We start from the raw sequence: 20,284 nt of genomic DNA, 5'->3' as shown, positions 1-20,284 counted from the left end.
AAAGTCCCATAGAAGTCATCAGGGGACGCACAAAGTACGTTCCACAAAAATGCTGCGCTCATGTTTACGCAAATACACATACGCTCATGTGAATCTGTCCTTAAGGCTGGTATCACACGGGCGGGTGCCATATCGAGCCGTGAAACTCGGCCCGACATCACGTTCGCCAACGCGTGATACTCCTGCGGATGCCGTTAGCCGCGGCGGAGGATCGCGGGGTATTTCCAGTTGTTTTTAATGGGAGACCTCGCATCGCACTCGTTAAAAACACTGGGCGATGCAATGCGTTGCGAGCGCCCAAAGATAGGGCATGCTGCGATTTTTTTTCTACACGGCCATGTGGGAATTTTTTTTAAATTGCTCATGTGTACGACCGCATACAAAAGAATAGGATTCATAGTTGTGCGAAATTTTCATGTCCGTCCGAAAGCGGCCCAAGGATGGAATTAATGGCGTTTTTTGGGTGGGTTTGTGCGAATTGCAAAATGTTTTAGGTCTGGTGTTTTGGGCAGGTTTTTTTTCAAGCGTTTTCGCAATAATTTTTTTATAGGAAAAACTGAATAAAAAAGGTCTTAAAAACCACATAAACGCCTAATAACAAAAGCCTCTTCCAATAAAACAAGCCAGCCGCCGTGTGCGCAGCCGCAGTCTCTACTTCACGGCTTCCCGCCCCGCGCTGCTCAGGACTTCATCACTATGGTAACCCGCTCGTGACGTCAGCCACAGAGGCCCAGCCGTCCGCTCCCCTACTGCGCATGCGTCCTCTTCCCGCCACATTGACCTTTAAACCTGACGTCACGGCCGGGTTTCGCGCGTAAACACAAAGCGCGGGAGAGTGCAAAGGGGGCGGGGTCACGTGATCCCGGGGCCATTTGAAAAGCTGGAAAGCTCTCGTGCTGCTGGGTGTTCTCTGTGTTCCGGGTTTCTCCGGTATTCGGTCCGCTAATTCCTAGGTTGCCGGTGACTCGCAGCGCTCGCCAACCATCCGCCGTGTCCATCTCATCTCTGTTGGCGGTAAAGGCGGCTGTTCCCGCTCTTATTTTACCTGCTACTCTTTTTTTTGGTTTTATCTACCTAATTCCCCTTCGGGGTCTTCTCCGTGTGCCCCCCGGACTATGCCGGCCCAGGCCTCTTCTCCCGCCCTGCCTGCTGACGTCAGGAAGCGGTAAGTGGCGCGTGACGTCACGTGTCGGAGTGTATGACGTCACTGGGTGTTTGATGGAGGGACTAGGGGTACTGCAAGTCCCAGCAGATAACAATCCAGCTGTAGGGCTTATATAGGTAGGAGTGCTGGCCATGGGGAGACTACTGCTCCTTTATATGAGGGCATGCTGGGAGTTGTAGTTCCTCCGCAGCTTGTAATGAAGCAAGTCCTGCAGTGTAGGTGGTGATGGATGTAATTGGGTACTACAAGTCCCAGCATGCACGCTGCCAGGGATACACCTGCCTGTAGTGACAACACAATTGTATCGCTGCTGTGGTGGACTACAAGTCCCAGCATGCCCACACGTTACTACAAGGACCCCTTCACATGACTGAGTATAGGCAGTGTAGCCAGAATCTGCCGTATGTATTGCGTACTCTATGTGAGTTTCTCGATGGCACAAAAACGTGCGCCAAAAATAAAAAAATGCCTGCGGCTCTCCTGCGTTTCTAGTACGGATCTAGAAGGGTTTCCTGCGTCTCCCCGTTAACCAATGGGCTGTCAGGGATTGGCGCACGTGCTGAAATAAGACCTGCGGCGCCATTTATTTGTCTTCATAGCAGGGGGGAAGCGCAGCTGAGAATGAAGCGTCTGACATGCGTGTATAGAGCCGTGTGACTGAGCCCTTGAGAATGGATTGGAGTACTACAAGTCCCAGCTGTTGCGCCTGGGGTTATGTCCGCAGCGCTTGCTGTTTGTGACTGGAAACCACCTTATCTCCTGAGACGAGCAGCACCTGGTCTTGCTGGGACTTGTAGTGTCACGGAGACTGTAGAACCTACCTTAGGAGGGAGTGAAGCGCGCCGATCTCGTACAGGATGCCTCACAGCGCCATTGTCTCTGCGATGTCGGTCTGCAGCCTCCTCGCCCGCCAGGCCTGAGAGGATGTCTTGTCGGTGAAGATGTATGGCGCAGCGAGGCCGCTCTCACCAGCGTTGTGTGAGCGTTTGCGTGTTTTGTGCGGTAAGGCCTCCCTCGCACACGAACGCACCAAACGCTCACAAATAGAACAGATGTCTCTTGAAAGCGCCGCCATTGAGCGGCTGTGAGGATCCACTGAAAATGCGAAATATCCAACTGTGCGTATTATGCGCCAATGACAGCTGCGGGAACTTAATCTGCAGCAAGTACGGATGGAAATGCAAACTTGATGTATACGGCGTGTGGAATACGCGGGACGCCAAACTGGTGTCCTATTCAGCGCTCGGTGTGGATTGCGACGCGGATCTGTGGAGGGGCGATCTGTGCGCTTCTGGCGTGAACTTGCTGCGGTTGAGAATCTGCACGTGTGGGCGCTGAAGCTTCGGGCGTCTGCTGGTGTGGAGCCGATGACTCACGCTTGCATGGAAGGAACAATCGGCGCATGAACGGCCGCCCGTCGCTTGTTCGCCCTTAATGCTTAGCATTCAAATTCGAGAACTCCGGCGAGCTTGTTTTGGCTTTAATCTTGCGCACACCCATGTGACCCGCGGTGAAAGTATATGGGTTTTCATTGACCCGTTAATATTGGCATATGTAAGTTGCGTGTGAAGATGGCGGCGTGCACTTCCACCATGTATTGCGCAGCGAGAGCCCTAGACTCTCCTATGGACAACATTATATACGCAAGCTCGCGCCGTGAGACGGAGCGGGGAATTAAATAAAATAAAGACCCACCGCGCTCGTGTGAGATGCGCTGCATTCGCCATAGCTGGCTCACAGGCCAGTAAAACGCTGCAAGATCCACACCGTGGTTTGTGCAAATGAGCCCTTAGATTACCAGATAGTGTACATGAGGTAGTCAGGAGTGGGGCGGCCATCTTTTGTCCTGGGCCGGAGGGTTGCTTTAACCCTTTGTGAACCAAGGGTCATGTTTGTTTATCTCGTAGAATTGAATCAATTAGTCCTGAAGGGGTTAACGGAGCCAGGCTCACACGCCGCAGAAGCCGTACGGCGGTTTACACTTGCGGTCATGTGAGCCCGGTTGGCTAACATGAAGGTGTTTACCTACAGGCCGCACGCGCGTGCCGCCAATCCCCGTACACTAGCTTTAGTGAGCAGGCTAATACGCACAAAGATGGGGCAAGCCATGTGTGCATGAACATAAACACACACGGGTGGCCCAGATAAATGAATAGGTTATTGGCGTCGCATGTTGCACGCATGGCGCTATGCCCGTGTGAGCTGGTACTAATCCAACGCTAGTACTTGCTGGTGTGCCGCCATCTTGTGAGGCGTCGTCTACAATGTATCAGAACTAATGTTTCTCTCTCCGCTCCAGGTTGAAGGCTCTGGATGAAGAGCAGGACGGGCTTTCTGAGAAGGTACGGATGTCACACGGAGCTTGCTTCCAGTCCTGGTTCGCGCTACGGCTTGTGCCCCTACTGCCATGCACAGTGCGCCTCGGGGGCGAGGGGAGACACTTTCAAAGCTGGAAGTACACTTGGGGTGTTGTGGATGTCAGGAAGCCCCTCACCCCTCCTAGAATGGGATAACATTAGGAACTTGCTGGGGTTATCGAGGGACTATAACCTCACCAGGAGCCGTGGAGTCACAAAGGCCACTTCTGGCTGCGTTTGCGTGGTATTGTGGCCCGTCGATGACGTCATCGCTGAGGGACTGGCTGTCCACTTATTATAACTAAGCCTAGATCCGTGTCAGCGGTGATGGGACAGAGCTGGCTTGGGTAGGGCGGTTTCACACGGGCGTATTTGCGCATGCAATACACAGATTATAGAACCCATTGAGTTCAGTTCTGTATTTTGCGCGCTCACTTCAGTCCCGTAAAATAAATTAGAACCTGCTCTACTCTACATATTTGTGCACCAAATGTCCCTATAGAAGTCGAGGGAAATGTGCGCACGATGTGCAGAGATGCGTGGAACGCTAAATTACGCTACCAAAAGAACTCGTTAAGACTAATTGGCCACTTCAGTCAGTGCGTCTGTTTGCCACGCATAAAATATAACTAGAGGTGCAAAAAACATTGTTCATTCCGCAAAAATTGCATTGCTCGGACTTGCACACATGAGACGGCCCATGTGAAGATGGCCTTATAGTGAGCGAACGGCCAGTCCCTCAGGGATACCAACACCAAAGGGCTGCAGAATCTCATGACTTCTCACCGGAAGCGGCCGTTCTGACTTCACTGCCTCGGGTGAGTCTTTACAGTCCCTGGATGACCCTTGAACCATCTTTACAAAATCTGATGTATGAAGCAGGCTGGAGGGCCAAGCCTACTCCTTACATGGGGGTGGCGGTCTGACCTTGGCTGTCTAACCACTTAGATGTTGCGGCCAGTCTGGACAGCGGCACACTACCTTTGTTCTCTGAACTGCCTCCATAATGATTGCAGAGTGGTAATTACCATGGCATCGCGGGGGTCTTATTGGATATTGCAGTACATGAGATCAGATGATCACTAGTCAGAACACCAAAAAATGTAACTTGCTAAAATCCTATTTATCCCACATGAGGAATAGTCAGATCTATATACAGCGGCAGACTTGGGCTTCATCTTGTCAGTCCATCTCCACAAATTGAATAAAAGTCAGTCACATGTACCCCAAAAGTTACCAATAAGCTACAACTTGCCCCACAATAAGCATGCCTTCACATAAATGATTTTTCCATCGATGGTGTTAATTGGCTCTGAATATGCTGCAAGTATGGATTTTGTACCCCTTAATGCCACAGAACACTAAGTGCTACACTGGCAGGTAATGGCCTTATGCAGATGTAAAGGCCCATTTACACTGGAGGCATGTCGGGCAAACTATGCACACTCGTCTCCGCATGTACTCTCGTCCTTGTGTTACGCAGGGGGCTGAGCGTCTGGAGGACATGTCACTGCTCACTCTCCATTCACTGTAAGCAGCAGCCGTTCAGTACTTTCATCCAGTGTAAATGGGCCTTGAGCTATGCCCACCAGCTTACAGAAAGTGGCACACATGGCATCTCTGCGGAGCAACCCTTTACTTCTCTCAGGTCTAGGTTCTGTATATAAGTTTTTGGCCCCAAGTCTTCTCTAGTAACTTCTGGCCCCCCATGTAGGAGTGTGTGGAGCAGAAGCTGAGTCTGGTGCTGGAGTACCTGGAGGCGGAGGTGAAGGACAAGCTGACTGACCTGGAGACGAGGATGAACAAGGAGGAGCTGTCTGAGGTACGTAGTCGCGTTGTGTACAGGTCTTGTTGGCCCCTTGGTCTGCCTATGGCTGTCTTGTATAGAGGTGGAGTCTGTGCCAGTGTGCATCAGCTAGAACTTGCCAGAGTCGGCGGTGTCAGATCTGCTTTCATCTATTTGCTCCCTGCAGCTAGATGGCGTATAAACTGTAAAAAGCCGCAGCCCGATGACAGACGAGGCGCCGCAGGAATGGGTTCATCCTAGTTTTTACAGACTTAAACAAAACCTTGCCGGCAGCCCTGATGCTGTAAGCAGACCCCACGGTAGACGCTACAGGCTGCTGTCGGGTCTACAGGTCTTTACAGAACATGCCCTCAGGGTGTAATGAACCCCTGCATGTTTCAGCGGAGGTGCTTTTAGACAGAACGATTATCCAAAAAATCGTATAAATGATATTCCTCTCGTTGGCTTGTGTGTAGACCATTCATCTTCTGCAGGCATAAAACAATTGTTGGCTCGTTCGCTTATTCGGTTGTCCGTCACATTCGCTGGATAAGTGACAACTGAACGATTCTCGTGTGAGCGAGCCAACAATGTATCTGCCTGCATAAACGGGCTCATGAAACTGTCATTGCTCATTCAAGCACTAATCGGCTACACTTACAAGTAAGGCTGCTTTCGTATCTGCGTTCCGGTTTTCTGCTCCGTTATGGGGTGGAGGAAAGGGGAATCGCAGAACGGCTCCATCTTATGACAGCGCTGAACAGACCCACTAAAGCTCAACTGTTCAGCATATCACCGAAAGGATACTGTATTCAAATGGCTGCTTGTAGTGCCACACTTTCCCAGTAGTGGCCACTGCAGGGAAATGAGCAACCTATCATAACTTCCTGTTGCAGTGAGACAGTCTGTAGATGGCGCCTCCTATGGCTTTCTCTGGCCACATCGTGTAACGGTATTATTGGGTGTAAGTCAAATGACTTGTCTTAACCTACACTTTTCTCCTATACAAGCATAGAAATATTTATGAACTGTTAAGTTAACCCCCTCCCCATTTCCCCATCCAGGAGAAATATCTAAAAAAGGTGAAGGCCCTGCTTGTGAAAGAACTGGGCATCGAAAATGGCGCTGTGAATGGCGATACGAATGGCTGCTCTCCCAATGGCACTTGTGGCAGTGATGAGGAGGACGTTGAGATGGAGGAAACGACTACACCGGGGACTAAAGGTCGTCGGGGGAGGAAGAGCAAGACCAATGGAGAGAACAAAAGTAACTTGCTGACTGGCAGTTGGACCCCCTTCCACACACACACACTAAGAGCTGCTTTGTAATTCATGCTAAGGGCTTGGTCATGTAGTAGAGCCTGTTCATGGGAGTTTGGGATTGGAGACCCACAGTCAGGCCAGGACATAGTTTGGTAGTCCATATGTGGAACGGATGTAGCGCAAGCTGGTGAGACGGGCCCTTATATAGTAACATATACCATATGTCCATCTAGTTCAGCCTATTAATCCCATGGTCCCTTTTTAACTCATCCTGACCACATGAGGAGTTCCATAGTCTCTTGCTCTTACAGTAAAGAACCCCCTTCTACGTTGTGTAGAATCTGGCTTTTCTCTAGACACAAAGAACACCCTGTAGCCACAGAAGGGATAGATCTGTGCCCCGTGTGAGGATCAAACTCGTGACGTACTAACAAGGCAGCTTGCATCACCCATTCACTTGACTAGAAGCCATATAGCTCATTTCTTGCAATATGGGGAACGTTGGGCCAACTGGCTAGTTGGGCTTCCAGAAGCATCAGTAGCTGCAGTGTTAATGGTCAGCCCTTCATGTAATGACTGGCACATGATATAAAGACCTGGCTGTATCTCCAGTGTAACATATGTTCATGTCTGCCTTCTTTACCTGCAGAATCTGGCCGTGGACGACCTCCGAAGAACGGAAGCAAACAACCAACCATCATGTCCATGTTCTCTAAATGGTTGGTATATGGGGACATCTGTGCTGTAGAGGGAAGGGGGACATTGTAGTGGCTCCAGCCTAACCCTAGTACTTTGGGCTAATTCACATTGGGAAACCGGTCCTGTGTCCATCCTCCCTGTTGTGCTGGAGCCTGGCCACAAAGATGGACTCTGCACTCCATTCTAGATGGAGAAGATCTGTGGGATCAACCAGCTCATGCGCTCATTTTAGATTGTGCTGTAGGTCTCATTAGAGGACAAGGCACCCTCGGCCTACAAACCCAATTTATATCGTAATGCTTGGTGGCCATTCCGTTGTATCACCATGTACTTCTCTCCACAGTCCAGGCAAGCGCAAGTCACATGATGTCAATGGGGAAGTGAAACTGGAAAATGACGTGGCCCAAGAAGAACAAGCAGAAGAAGTGAGTAGGGATTTAGGAGTATTTGGAAAAGCTTGCCTCTGTAAGGGTACATTCATATGTGGCGGAACTGCTGCAGATCTTCTGCAGCGGTAAACCTCCCACTAGTGCAAAACTTTGATGTGGGTTTTGACTTGGATCTGCAGCAGACTTCACCCTTTAATAGAAAGTGTGAATTTGCACTAAACTTTGCTATGCATAAAACATGCCCTAAGGAGAAGAGGGGTTACATGTGCATTAGCAGCCACTAACCTCCATGCTTTGCCAGGGCTTAAAACGGCACCAGAGTGTAGCCAAATAGTTCAAGTAAACTGCAATTGGTCCTTACCCTAAGGATGCTATATGCATATGTCCGCATGGGATGGACATGCTGCAGAGGAGACTTAAAACCAATCTTATCTACCTGGTACAGAAAACCCCCTGCAGGAAATGTGGTGCAGACTGTAAACTCATAGCCTGGCGTCTTGTGCTGTATTTTCAGTGCAATTTCCACCTCTTCATACCAGGAGTTAAATTCACATAATCTGGTGCAGATTTTTTTTTTTCCAACCTTGAAATCTACTGCATGTGGTGGTACAGTTAAGCATTTAGATCCCCGGTGGCTCCAGACTCTCTCCTATACTGTACAGCTATTGCTTCCTTGTGTCAGCCATAGTATAAAAGCAAATCTGCTTACTCTAGTTATACTTCCCTACAACTCTTCACTGCAGACATCTTGGGTTGAGTCTGTTCTTTCTCTTTAGGAACAAGTAGAGAAGAAGATAAAAGTAGAAGCAAAGGAGGAAGAAAAGTAAGGATGGCTAATGTGTCCTGGCTTATCTTGGTGTGGTTTGTAGCACTTGTTATAACTTTTTTTTTTTTTTTCTTCTCTCCCCTCTTTCCCCCTCCTTAGACCTGTCAAACAGGAAACCCCAAAGCCTGTTCAGATCCCAAAGGTAAGACCTTATCTCACATATAACATGGTGTGATACGAAGATCTGGATTTGTGCCTTCATTGCAGAACCTCTTCTCTTTCCAGACGCCCCCTCCAAAGTGCGTTGACTGCAGGCAGTATCTAGATGACCCTGATCTCAAGTATTTCCAGGGTGACCCGGATGATGCAGTAAGTACAAGGATATATGGCTTGGCACTACTTCTGGTCTTAATGAAGGCTTCTGTATGTAGTGCATGGAAGGCTGCTTGTGTACCAGGCACAGCACCATACACTATAGTGGATCTGGCTAATACTACAGCTCAGTCCCAGCTGTCAGACACCCGGGTGCAACCAGATGAAGAGAATGAAAATGCCAAAGAGGTGGCGGGAAGGGGATAAACTAAGAGGGAGCATAATAAAACCTCTGGCTTTCTGTAATGGTACAATGTCTTCCACAGCTGGAGGAACCAGAAATGTTAACGGATGAGCGCCTGTCGCTGTTTGATTCCAACGAAGATGGGTTTGAGAGCTACGAGGATCTTCCACAGCACAAAGTGACGTGGTTCAGGTCTGTAGTCGGATGCTTCATAGGTTCCTACAGTTTAATACTTTCTATAGATGATGGCAGTCTAAATCCTCTGAACTCCCCTTTAGTGTCTATGACAAGAAGGGACATCTCTGTCCATTTGACTCCGGCTTGATTGAGAAGAATGTTGAACTGTACTTCAGTGGTGTTGTGAAGCCGATCTATGATGACAACCCCTCTCTGGATGGTGAGTGATCACAACAACTCACTTTATCTTCCTTGGGTATCATGGCAGACTGCCTACCTGCACAAGGTGTGCTCTTGGTAACCTGACTTTAGGCTAGAAATGGTAATGGGCTGAATGTAACTTTACCTTTTAAAGGTGATTATACCAAGATCTAATTGGGCTTACACTGCTGGAAGCCACCACTAATCCAGAGAACATGGGGCCCTGCAAGAGTAGAGTAGGGGTCATGCATCTGTGCCACTCTGCCATTTATCATTTCTGGAACCATCATGGAATTGAAGTGGCAGCTCGCTTGATCCAGGAGCAATCGGGACCCCACTTTCAAGATTGTTGGGGGGTTCCCTATGTAGATGTGATGTGTGCTCCCTCTAGTGAGTGCTGCAGGAATTAGAGCTGTAGATCAGAAATGGATCTGACCTATACGTTAGTATATCTGTAGCTTTTTTTTTTTTTTTTTTCCCCCTCCCTCCTCTTCCCTACTCTGGTGAAATCTAATTTTCTTCCTTTTCGCTTATAGGTGGAGTAAGAGCAAAAAAGCTAGGACCCATTAATGCTTGGTGGATAACTGGCTTTGATGGAGGAGAAAGAGCTTTGATTGGGTTTACAACTGGTAAGTATTCACTTAAAGGGGTTCTGTCTGGGGAAAAAAAAACCTACTCATCTGTGCCATATGGGGCCAGTCACGGGAGGCTGCTGCTCCTTTCCCTCCGCCAGCTGTGCGGTCGCAGGGCAGAACCTGGCAAACTTCCAGCTTCTGCCCCTGCTCCGACCATGCCAGGCGGAAAGCACTGCCGCCAGGGTTAGTGGTCAACGTGTCACCCACTGATTAGCCTGGCTGCATCGAATCTCTAACGTCCTCAGAGTTGACAGTGCACATGTGTCCCCCTTGGCACACATGCACACTCGCCGTCAACTCTCTGAACGGCAGAGGTTAGCTGCAACCCGGATGGTGGCAGTTGTTGGACTCCTGCCAAACTTTCCTTTAATGACCTACCTACAGAGTAGGTCATCAATGGCATGGTTGTGGCAAACTCCTTTTAAACTGAATACCTATAAACGTCTCTTCTGCAGCATTTGCTGATTACTTCCTTATGGACCCCAGTGAGGAGTACGGCTCCATCTTTGCCTTGATGCAAGAGAAGATCTATATGAGCAAAATAGTGGTAGAATTTCTCCAGAACAACCCGGACGTCGCTTATGAAGACTTGCTGAACAAGATTGAGGTGAGGCAGAATAAAACTTTTTTTGCATGTTCTTCATCCAGCAGGACAGGGTGTCAATGTCTCCTCTCATTTCAGACAACCGTCCCGCCTGCAGGGCTGAACTTCAACCGCTTCACTGAAGACTCTCTTCTGAGGCATGCGCAGTTTGTGGTGGAGCAGGTCGAGAGCTACGATGATGCTGCGGACAGCGACGAGCAGCCGGTCATTATTACCCCTTGCATGAGGGACCTGATCAAACTCGCTGGCGTCACACTGGGAAAGAGGTGGGTGACGGGTCTTGTGAATGTGACATTGGAGGGTAACAGACATGTAGAGGCAGCCATTACAAACTAACAAACATGACTGCTTTAATTCCACTTTGTAGTCAGTTCTTTGCACAGCGGTTCCCAAGCGATCTGTGGCATTAGTGGCTTCACACTGTGTGGTTCCCCACCCGCAAGTACAAAGCTGAGACTTTTTAAAGCTTATCAGACTAAGTTTTATCTTTTTCTGTGCAGGCGGGCTGCGAGGAGACAAGCGATAAGACATCCCACAAAGATTGTGAAGGATAAGGGACCCACTAAGGCCACCACCACCAGACTGGTGTACCAAATCTTTGATACGTTCTTCTCTGAACAGATTGAGAACGATGATGAGAAGGAGAACACAAAGCGCAGGCGTTGTGGCGTTTGTGAGGTAGGAGCAAAACCTAGTGTAAAGAAGCCATAAGACTCCAGTTCCCTAGCAAATGAGTCCTTAATCATCTAATTCGGATGTTTCTATACCCAGGTATGCCAACAGCCCGACTGTGGCAAATGTAAAGCTTGCCAAGACATGCTGAAGTTTGGAGGAAGTGGCCGCAATAAGCAGGCCTGTCTGCAAAGGAGGTAAAAAGTGCTATACTTGGCCCGTAAATCTGAGACTCTACAACACAACCTGACACTGACTCTTTATTAGGTGTCCAAACTTGGCAGTTAAAGAGGCAGATGAAGATGAGGAGCTGGATGACAACATCCCTGAAATGCCTTCTCCTAAGAAGATCCTCCAGGGCCGTAAGAAGAAACAAGAGAAAAAGAATCGTATTTCTTGGCGTGGAGAGCCTGTCAAGGTAACGTGTCAGACTTGTGCAGTACCTGTCTGGCATTGTATGCTATTGATTGCCTGTATGTAGGAAAGGACATCTAGATCAGTCATTGGGGATCCCCACTGATCAGCTATTCTCTAGGCCAGCATGCTGCAGAAAAACTGCTGTTCCCACTCAGTGGCCCAGCTTGGTACTACAGGCAAAGTTCCCATACCAATCAAGGCCAGAGTGGAAACTGCTTTCTGCAGAAACTGGCTCTCTGAAGGGGCATGCTGGGTGAGAACAGCTGATTAGTGGGGATCCCTGGCGACAAACTATTTGGGCTGGCCAGCAGATTATACCACTTAATGGCCAGCAAAGCTGATCAGAGATCCAAGATGGTGGACCCCCACCAATCTACTATTGATGGCCTAGCCTTAGAGGTAGGTAATCAGTTTACAACAGGACAACCTCTTCAATGTAATGCTTGTATCTTTAAGGTTGAAGGCAAGAAGGAATATTATCTTAAAGTGTCTATTGATGATGAAATCCTTGAAGTTGGTGACTGCGTATCTGTGAGCCCTGATAATCCCACAGAGCCTTTGTATCTGGCAAGGTTTGTATGGTGCTGTTTATATATTGGTGGTTTTGGATATAGTTGAACTAGCTGGTGCTCTACTAAACAGCATTTTTGCAAGCTATCATAAACTATCCTATACATGTGTATTCAGTTTTGTGATGTCATACCTTGTGTTCATGTATGTCCAACTGATTTACATTTTAGGATTACATCCATGTGGGAAGATGCCAATGGCCCCATGTTCCATGCCCACTGGTTCTGCCTGGGTAACGACACTGTCCTGGGAGCCACGTCTGATCCTCTGGAACTGTTCCTGGTGGATGAATGTGAAGACATGCAGTTGTCCTACATTCATGGGAAGGTTAAAGTAATCTACAAAGCCCCCTCGGAAAACTGGTTTATGGAGGTGAGCGAGCAGCAGATCACCATGTGACAAAAGAGAAACCTTGCCTCATATCCTCCCTCGGTTCTTACTTGTGTTCTTGTGCCTAAACCTCAGGGTGGTGTGGACCAGGACAATGCTGTAGTGGACGATGATGGAAAGTCCTACTTCTACCAGTTGTGGTATGATCCGGAGTACGCAAGATTTGAGACTCCACCAAAGATGCAACCAGCAGAGGACAATAAACACAAGTACGTCACGGTTTAATGTATCTTGCATGAAGGGCATTGCTGAAGCAAGCTTGTAATGTTGGAAAACTTCTGTGCATCTCCTAGGTTCTGTACCAGCTGTGCCAGGCTAGCAGAAATAAGACAGAGGGAAATGCCCAGAGTGTCCGACGTGACTGAAGACTTTGAGGGAAGAGTCTGCTACGGCATGGCCACAAAGAACGACGTCCAATACAAGATCGGTGATGGGGTCTTGCTGCTGCCTGAAGCTTACAACTTTAGGTATGAGATTTAACAAGAAAGACCTGAGCCATATTGACTACACCCCATCGTCCCTGTTATAATCCACCATTGATGATGCTTTGCATGGAGTCCTTATGGATCAATAATACAGACAGGCATTAACTTACACTAGTTCCCTCTTCCAATACACCTTTGGGAGCCAAGGCCTTCACCCCTTAGTGACAGACCTTTTTTTTTTTTATTTTTATTTTACATCCTTGCTCAGGGACGTAAAAGTATGTATCCCCTAAGGATTAAAGCCATGTGGGCTGAGGACGTGACAGCGACATGGAAAATGTCTGTTCTAAAAAGCCTCTGGCTGCTCCTCTCAGTTTGGCCCCGTTGTGCATACAGACATCAGATTAGGGTCACGATGGGTATGTCTGAGCACAGGACAAACGGGTATCCATTTTGGGTTGTAAATCCTCATTTCCGTGTGCATTATAAGAAGGGGGAAGAAATTATTTTCTCCCCTAAATTGCACTAGCTCCTGGAAAAACAAAACTGGCAAAAATGCTTCCGCCTCCCCTCTCAGTGAATACATTAAGGGGTGTAGCTCTTCAAATGGGGTCACCTCTGGGGATATCTATCATTCTGACACCTATGGGCCTTTGCAGGCTTGGTGCAGGAAAACAAAGTGTTCCTCAATGTTAACTTTGTACATCTCCTAAATGGTTAACCAAAAGTTTTTCCCAGTGTGTCAAGAATAAAGTTAATATAACATATGAAAAGTTTCTAAATGTTCCCAATTTTGGCTTAAAATTTGTGTATAGTAAATCAGTCTATTACCGCCCAAATGAAGTACAATGTGGTGAAAACTGGCAATCGCTGGGATACGCAAAGCCTTTAAGGAGGTTTTTATGTTAAAGTGACACTTATCAGATTTCTAAAATTTGGTTCCGTCACTAAGGCGCAAACGGGCTTCATCACAAATGGGTTGTGCAGAAGTTATAAAGCTATCTATCCAGAGGATAAGTTTGATTGGTAGGGGTCCAATTGCTGGGAGCCCCATCAATCCTGAGGGCAGGGGTCCTGAAGATCTCTGCATGAATGGAGCTGTGATCACACGCTCCCACAGAGGTAGATGGAGGGTTGTCTGTCTGTGGGAACTCTAGATGGGTGTTCTAGCAGTTGGGCCACCACCGATCATGAAGGGGGATAACGTTATAACTTGGTGCTGCTCCTCTCCAGTCTAGGGCATATCCTACAGAAACCTCACTGTTCTAATAGAGAATACCCCTTTAAGAGAATACCCCTTTAAGAGAATACCCCTTTAAGAGTATGCAATTTCATTGCCTGTAGTGTCAAGCTGGGCAGTCCTGGGAAGAGGTCCCACAAGAAAGATGACGTGGATGAAGATCTCTACCCCGAGTATTACCGCAAGTCTTCTGACTACATCAAGGGCAGTAATCTAGATGCCCCAGATCCATACAGACTAGGCCGCATCAAGGAAATCTACTGCAACAAGAGGAGCAACGGAAAACCCAATGAAGCGGATATCAAACTGCGGGTGTACAAGTTCTACAGGTACCGCAGTACGGCACGCATAAGGCTAATGAGAAACCGGCCTCGTTGCATTCACAATAGTCTTATCTTCTCTGAATGTGAGCCTGTAGTGGCTCCATCTAAATGCCTTTGTATTGCAGGCCTGAGAACACCCACAAGGGCGTGAAGGCGAGTTACCATGCTGACATCAACTTGGTGTACTGGAGCGATGAAGAGGCGTCGGTGGACTTTAAAGACGTTCAGGGCCGGTGTACCGTAGAATACGGTGAAGATCTGACTGAGTCCATTCAGGAGTACTCAGCCGGAGGGTCTGACAGGTTCTACTTCCTGGAGGTAAGTGTGTAGTCTCGGTCGGTTTGGGCTTAAAGCAAATACTATGAGAAATATCTCTCCTAGGACTTAAAAATGCAAAGGACAAAAGTGGGGAAGGATTATTGTTTGGGATGAAAATTGATGTCCTATCAGGAAAAATCATCAATGTGTTGCAGAGGGTTCGCAACTCTGTATCAGCTGTCTGAAACAAAACATGCCGTAACTCCGATCACCCTTGTAAATGCCCTGGTATGTAGCAGGGGGCCATCCACCAGGGCCAGTGTCCTAGGAAACTAGTTAAAAGGCTATTTCAGCCTTTTACTACTGACTACCTTCTCCTGGGGTAGGTTCAGTTGCTCTGTGGATCTGCAACTCAGGATCACTGCTTAGCCGTTGACTTCTGGCCTGCTATCAATGCAGCAGAGCTGGATGTCTGGAAGTGGACTGTTTCACTCCCACTTAAATCAATGGAAGTCATAGCAACTATGACATCTAGTCCCGCTGCACTGGCGGTGAGATGGAGGAACAGCTGATTGGTGGGAATCCCCCAGAGGGTGGGGTCTTCAAATGTGAGACCTTAGAATACCCCTTTCTCATCCGTATCATTGGGGAGCACGTCAGACTATAGGTATAGCTACTACCACTAGGAGGCAACACTAAGCAGAAAGGGTTCCTGGCTATACCCCCTCCTGCAGGCAGCATGCTAACCTCCACTTTATATTTTAGTTATGAAGTTATAAAGAACCTGATACAAGTAGTCTTCATGCAAATATAGTCCTTGGTGGTATTCCAACCCAGATCCCAGCCATAGCGGGCAGGAGGCTAACCACAGCACTTACTATGCTGGCTTGTACAAGGACCGACTTTAACACAACTAACTTCTGCTTGTATTACAGGCTTATAACGCAAAAGCCAAGAGCTTTGAAGATCCACCTAACCATGCCCGTAGCTCTATGAACAAAGGGAAGGGGAAGGGCAAAGGGAAAGGTAAGGCCATATAGACTCGTGTGTTATATACTGCAGTCTCTTGCCTTCAGTGAAACCTTTATTTTTTCTCTTCTCTTCAGGAAAAGGAAAAATGTCATCTGCACAGTCTGAAGATGAGAAGCGCCCAGAGGATCACGTCCCTAAACTCCACACTCTGGATGTGTTCTCCGGCTGTGGCGGCCTGTCTGAAGGCTTCCACCAAGCAGGTAAAGGGCAGAGGCACTCGGCAGCATATAGGTCTTTACCGATCTGAAGTCAGTGCTGTGACAATGCTTAACTTGTCATCCCAGGAATATCGGAGACCAAATGGGCCATAGAGATGTGGGACCCGGCCGCACAAGCCTTCCGGCTGAACAATCCTGGGACGACCGTATTTACGGAGGACTGTAATGTGCTGCTGAAGCTCGTCATGGCAGGAGAGAAGACCAACTCTCTGGGCCAGCGGCTGCCTCAGAAGGGGGATGTAGAAATGTTGTGCGGCGGCCCACCCTGCCAAGGCTTCAGTGGGATGAACAGGTTCAACTCCAGAACGTACTCAAAGTTCAAGAACTCCTTGGTAGTTTCTTATCTCAGGTGAGTAGATGGCATGGGGTGTAGATGGCCATGACTTGTGTGACCTGTTAGTGAGTGATTCATCTTTAGGGACTACTGTGTATGGTGCTGTCGTACCCTGTAGCCACTTGGCCTGTTGGGCATGCCCTAGCATACTACACACCCTCTATTAGCAGTAAGCTATAAAACAAGCCTATGCATTTGTGTAGCTTTTTGCATAAATTCCTGCTAAAACCAAATGCAGAAGAGACAGTGTGATATGAAGGCTGCCGTAGACATGCATGCGCAGCAGGTAAAGGTGCGCAACACATGAGGCCAGAAGCAAAACTGGGTCATGGGGCTGATTTTTCTAGTCTCTTCCTATTTTGTGTTAATCTGAGCCTATATGGTTTTCATTTCAGTTACTGTGACTATTACCGGCCCAAGTTCTTCCTGCTGGAAAACGTCAGGAACTTTGTGTCCTTCAAGAGTTCTATGGTGTTGAAACTAACTCTGCGCTGCCTTGTCCGGATGGGATACCAGTGCACCTTTGGAGTGCTGCAGGTAAAATCCACTTCACAATTTTATCTTATTTAGGTGTTCCAGGTGTAAGATATTGGTGGCCTAATTTCAGGATGGGTCATCCCAGATCAGCTGTCTGACATGGCTGCAGTACTTGGGTGAGAAACATGGCCACTTATCCCCACTGATCATGTGATTGAAGTGACAGCGCATTAGTGCTGCTGTCACTCCACTAAATGCCAGGCATTACCTAGTGGCAGTACCTGGTATAGCAGTTCTCTTCACTTGAATAGGATTGAGCTGTTAAACCATGTGACTAGCAAATGATGTAACAGGTCTGAGAAGAGATGGTGACACCTGAGTGCGGTGACCTCTTCAATCGCCACATTGGACAGTTGAGGATAGGGCATCAATATCTTGGGTTTTAAAAACCCCTTTTTAAGACTTTTTGTATCTGGTTGGTTCTACGCTTTTACATCTTTTGCTACCAGAGCAGCTCTTTTGACCCACATAAACCTAAATTATCATGCTTGTCTAATTTCTGAAAAATGCCTAATGCCTTGTGAAAATGCAACCTAGCACTTAAAACATGTGAGCACCTTCATGCAACCTTACAGCAAAGCAAACGCATATATGCACTGCTACAAAATGGGCTCTTGAGATACATTTGTAGGAGGCTTTCTAATTCCTCCCTTGAGCTCAGGCAAACTCTAACCTTGCAGGTATAAGTTTAGGAACTCATGACTTGTACTCTACACACGTCCCTACAGGCTGGTCAGTACGGTGTGGCACAGACTCGGAGAAGAGCCATCGTCCTTGCTGCTGCCCCCGGAGAGAAGTTGCCCATGTTCCCCGAGCCCTTGCATGTGTTTGCACCCCGTGCCTGCCAGTTGAGTGTTGTGGTGGATGAGAAGAAATACGTGAGCAACATTACAAGGTGACTATTATACATATAATTGTACAGCTTTCTTCCGCGCTGCACCTTCACTCCTTCCTGATCTATTACATTTGATGCACAGGACAAACTCCAGCATCTTCAGAACAATCACCGTGCGGGATACAATGTCTGACCTGCCCGAGGTTCGGAATGGAGCGTCTGCCCTTGAAATCTCCTATAACGGCGAGCCTCAGTCATGGTTCCAGAGGCAGATTCGAGGCTCACAGTATCAGCCAATTCTCAGAGATCATATATGCAAGGTGAGTAAAACCTCCTCCATCTAGAGCTTCCAGCACCCCATGTGCTCCACTTCTAAGGGTGGATTCACAATGGCTTCAATATATACCACAAGGAAATCCATATGTCTTGCATGCAGAATTGGAGTGCACTCTATTGCAAAGGGTGGAATTCACAGTAACTTGCCTGACATGGCTTTGTGTGGAGTATCTTGTGCTATATGTGAACCCTTCCAAAATCAGATGTGAAGTATACTTTCTGCGGGGGGGAGGAGGAGGAATTGAGTTGCCTTATGTACTTTGCCTTAGCCAAACTTTGAAATGATCGCTAGTTCTGCATGGGTGTGCACTGCACTACCTGACCCTGCTAGGAGATACTTGATCACAATATCTGGCATTTTCAGGATATGAGCGCCCTGGTAGCTGGCAGAATGAGGCACATACCTCTTGCACCTGGCTCAGACTGGCGAGATCTACCCAACATCGAAGTTCGCCTATCTGATGGCACAATGACCCGCAAGCTACGATACACTCACAGCGACAAGAAGAATGGCCGCAGCAGTACTGTAGCTCTAAGGGGCGTCTGTTCCTGCGCTGAAGGTATTAACAGGTTTTCTTTAGGCCACATGAAGTGGCTCGGACTCATATGAGCTGACATATCTCCTTTTTTAGGTAAACAATGTGATCCTGCGGACCGCCAGTTCAACACGCTCATTCCCTGGTGCCTGCCGCACACCGGGAACCGGCACAATCACTGGGCAGGCTTGTATGGCCGGTTGGAGTGGGATGGCTTCTTCAGCACTACAGTTACTAACCCCGAGCCCATGGGGAAGCAGGTATGTGAAGACTGAGTTGGTCTACAAGAGCCAAGTTTTAGAAATCAGGCTGATCCTCCATGTTTAATCTGTGGATATGCTGTTGGATGACCTGCATGGTGCTGGTCTGCACTTCCTTGCTCACATCTTGCGCTGTCCAAATACTCTAGTATGGAAGTCGTGCCTGAGTTCATTCACTTAGCAGCCTATTGACTTGAGATCTTTAATTCCCTCAGGGCCGTGTCCTTCACCCAGAGCAGCACCGTGTGGTAAGTGTACGAGAGTGTGCCCGATCCCAAGGCTTCCCAGACACCTACAGACTCTTCGGCAATATCTTGGACAAACACAGACAGGTAAGTGTCAGCAAGCAGCGTCTTGTTCTTAATTACATCCCATGCAGATAAATAATCGTCCATCTCCATCTGGTTCCAGGTGGGTAACGCCGTACCACCACCGCTGTCCAAAGCAATCGGCCTGGAGCTCAAAGCCTGCATCGTGGCGAAGCTGAAAGAGAAAGAAACAGGTATGTTAACATCTCAGGCGCCCCGATATAATTTAACTTGGACAAGTGTCTTCTATGCTGGCCTTGATCAGAGCGCACTGGACTAGGATGCCAAACTAGGCTTGCTGGGCACAAAATGAAAGTTCTGAAGATGCTGAAATCTAGGAGTAATGGCCAAATTCAAAGCGGTAATTCCCACCCTAATGTGCCGCTCTGCACCTTTGTCCCATGCAATCGCTGATCTGCTGCTGCAGACTGTTGCCTACAACAGCATGCATAGAGCTTGTTTATGGTCAGTACAGGACCTCCACCCACCGCTCACAAACGTTACCACATAGGGTGGTCTACCATCTGTGTTGGCACTTCCGGTTGGAGGTTTTATCACAGATGCAGTTGAAAATACCAGAAAAAAAAATGGCTTCATGCAGCGTTAGTCTTAAACCTATAGCGATTTAATGATCGCACTGTATATATAATGTACACATGCATTAACCCTTCACATTCTTGGTTCCAGAATCTGTAAAGCAGGAGAAGATGGAGATGGATTAACCCTCATCCGGAATGCTACCTCTACCGCACTTCTAGCTCCATCCTCTATTTTATTTTTTACATCTGTGCACTGCAGACATCCGCTCGGTTCTGCACCTTTTGTGGCCTTATTTGGCTTTTTTTAGCTGAACCGATGTGTTTTTGATAAAAATGTTTTTATTACAAACCTCTTTTATTCACTGTCCTGCGTTTTATCCACTTTGTATGTGTGGAAATCCTAATAAGTAGGTTTTATATGTTGTAATATTTCCAATAAAAAAAAACTTGTACTGAA

The 20,284-nt window shown here is 47.9% G+C and overlaps 1 protein-coding gene across 1 annotated transcript; it reads left to right on the top strand.

Moving 5' to 3' along the window:
- Positions 1-829: 829 nt before the first annotated feature.
- Positions 830-20,284, top strand: DNMT1 (DNA methyltransferase 1). The gene is made up of 34 exons (XM_066593563.1): positions 830-1,165; positions 3,465-3,507; positions 5,237-5,344; positions 6,373-6,574; positions 7,220-7,289; positions 7,613-7,694; positions 8,435-8,481; positions 8,584-8,626; positions 8,710-8,793; positions 9,063-9,172; positions 9,259-9,377; positions 9,895-9,987; positions 10,449-10,600; positions 10,676-10,863; positions 11,098-11,275; positions 11,369-11,466; positions 11,537-11,687; positions 12,143-12,258; positions 12,427-12,628; positions 12,722-12,855; positions 12,940-13,113; positions 14,416-14,640; positions 14,760-14,952; positions 15,828-15,918; positions 15,999-16,124; positions 16,209-16,491; positions 16,872-17,013; positions 17,742-17,908; positions 17,991-18,168; positions 18,549-18,744; positions 18,817-18,980; positions 19,196-19,312; positions 19,392-19,482; positions 19,976-20,284. Exons 1-34 carry the CDS (start codon positions 1,116-1,118, stop codon positions 20,008-20,010), a joined length of 4,452 nt encoding a protein of 1,483 aa, XP_066449660.1. The 5' UTR covers positions 830-1,115; the 3' UTR covers positions 20,011-20,284.

The sequence above is a fragment of the Eleutherodactylus coqui genome, chromosome 2, assembly GCF_035609145.1.
Source record: "Eleutherodactylus coqui strain aEleCoq1 chromosome 2, aEleCoq1.hap1, whole genome shotgun sequence".
In the NCBI taxonomy this organism is placed as follows: Eukaryota; Metazoa; Chordata; class Amphibia; order Anura; family Eleutherodactylidae; genus Eleutherodactylus; species Eleutherodactylus coqui.
This window is presented reverse-complemented; position numbering and strand designations above follow the sequence as displayed.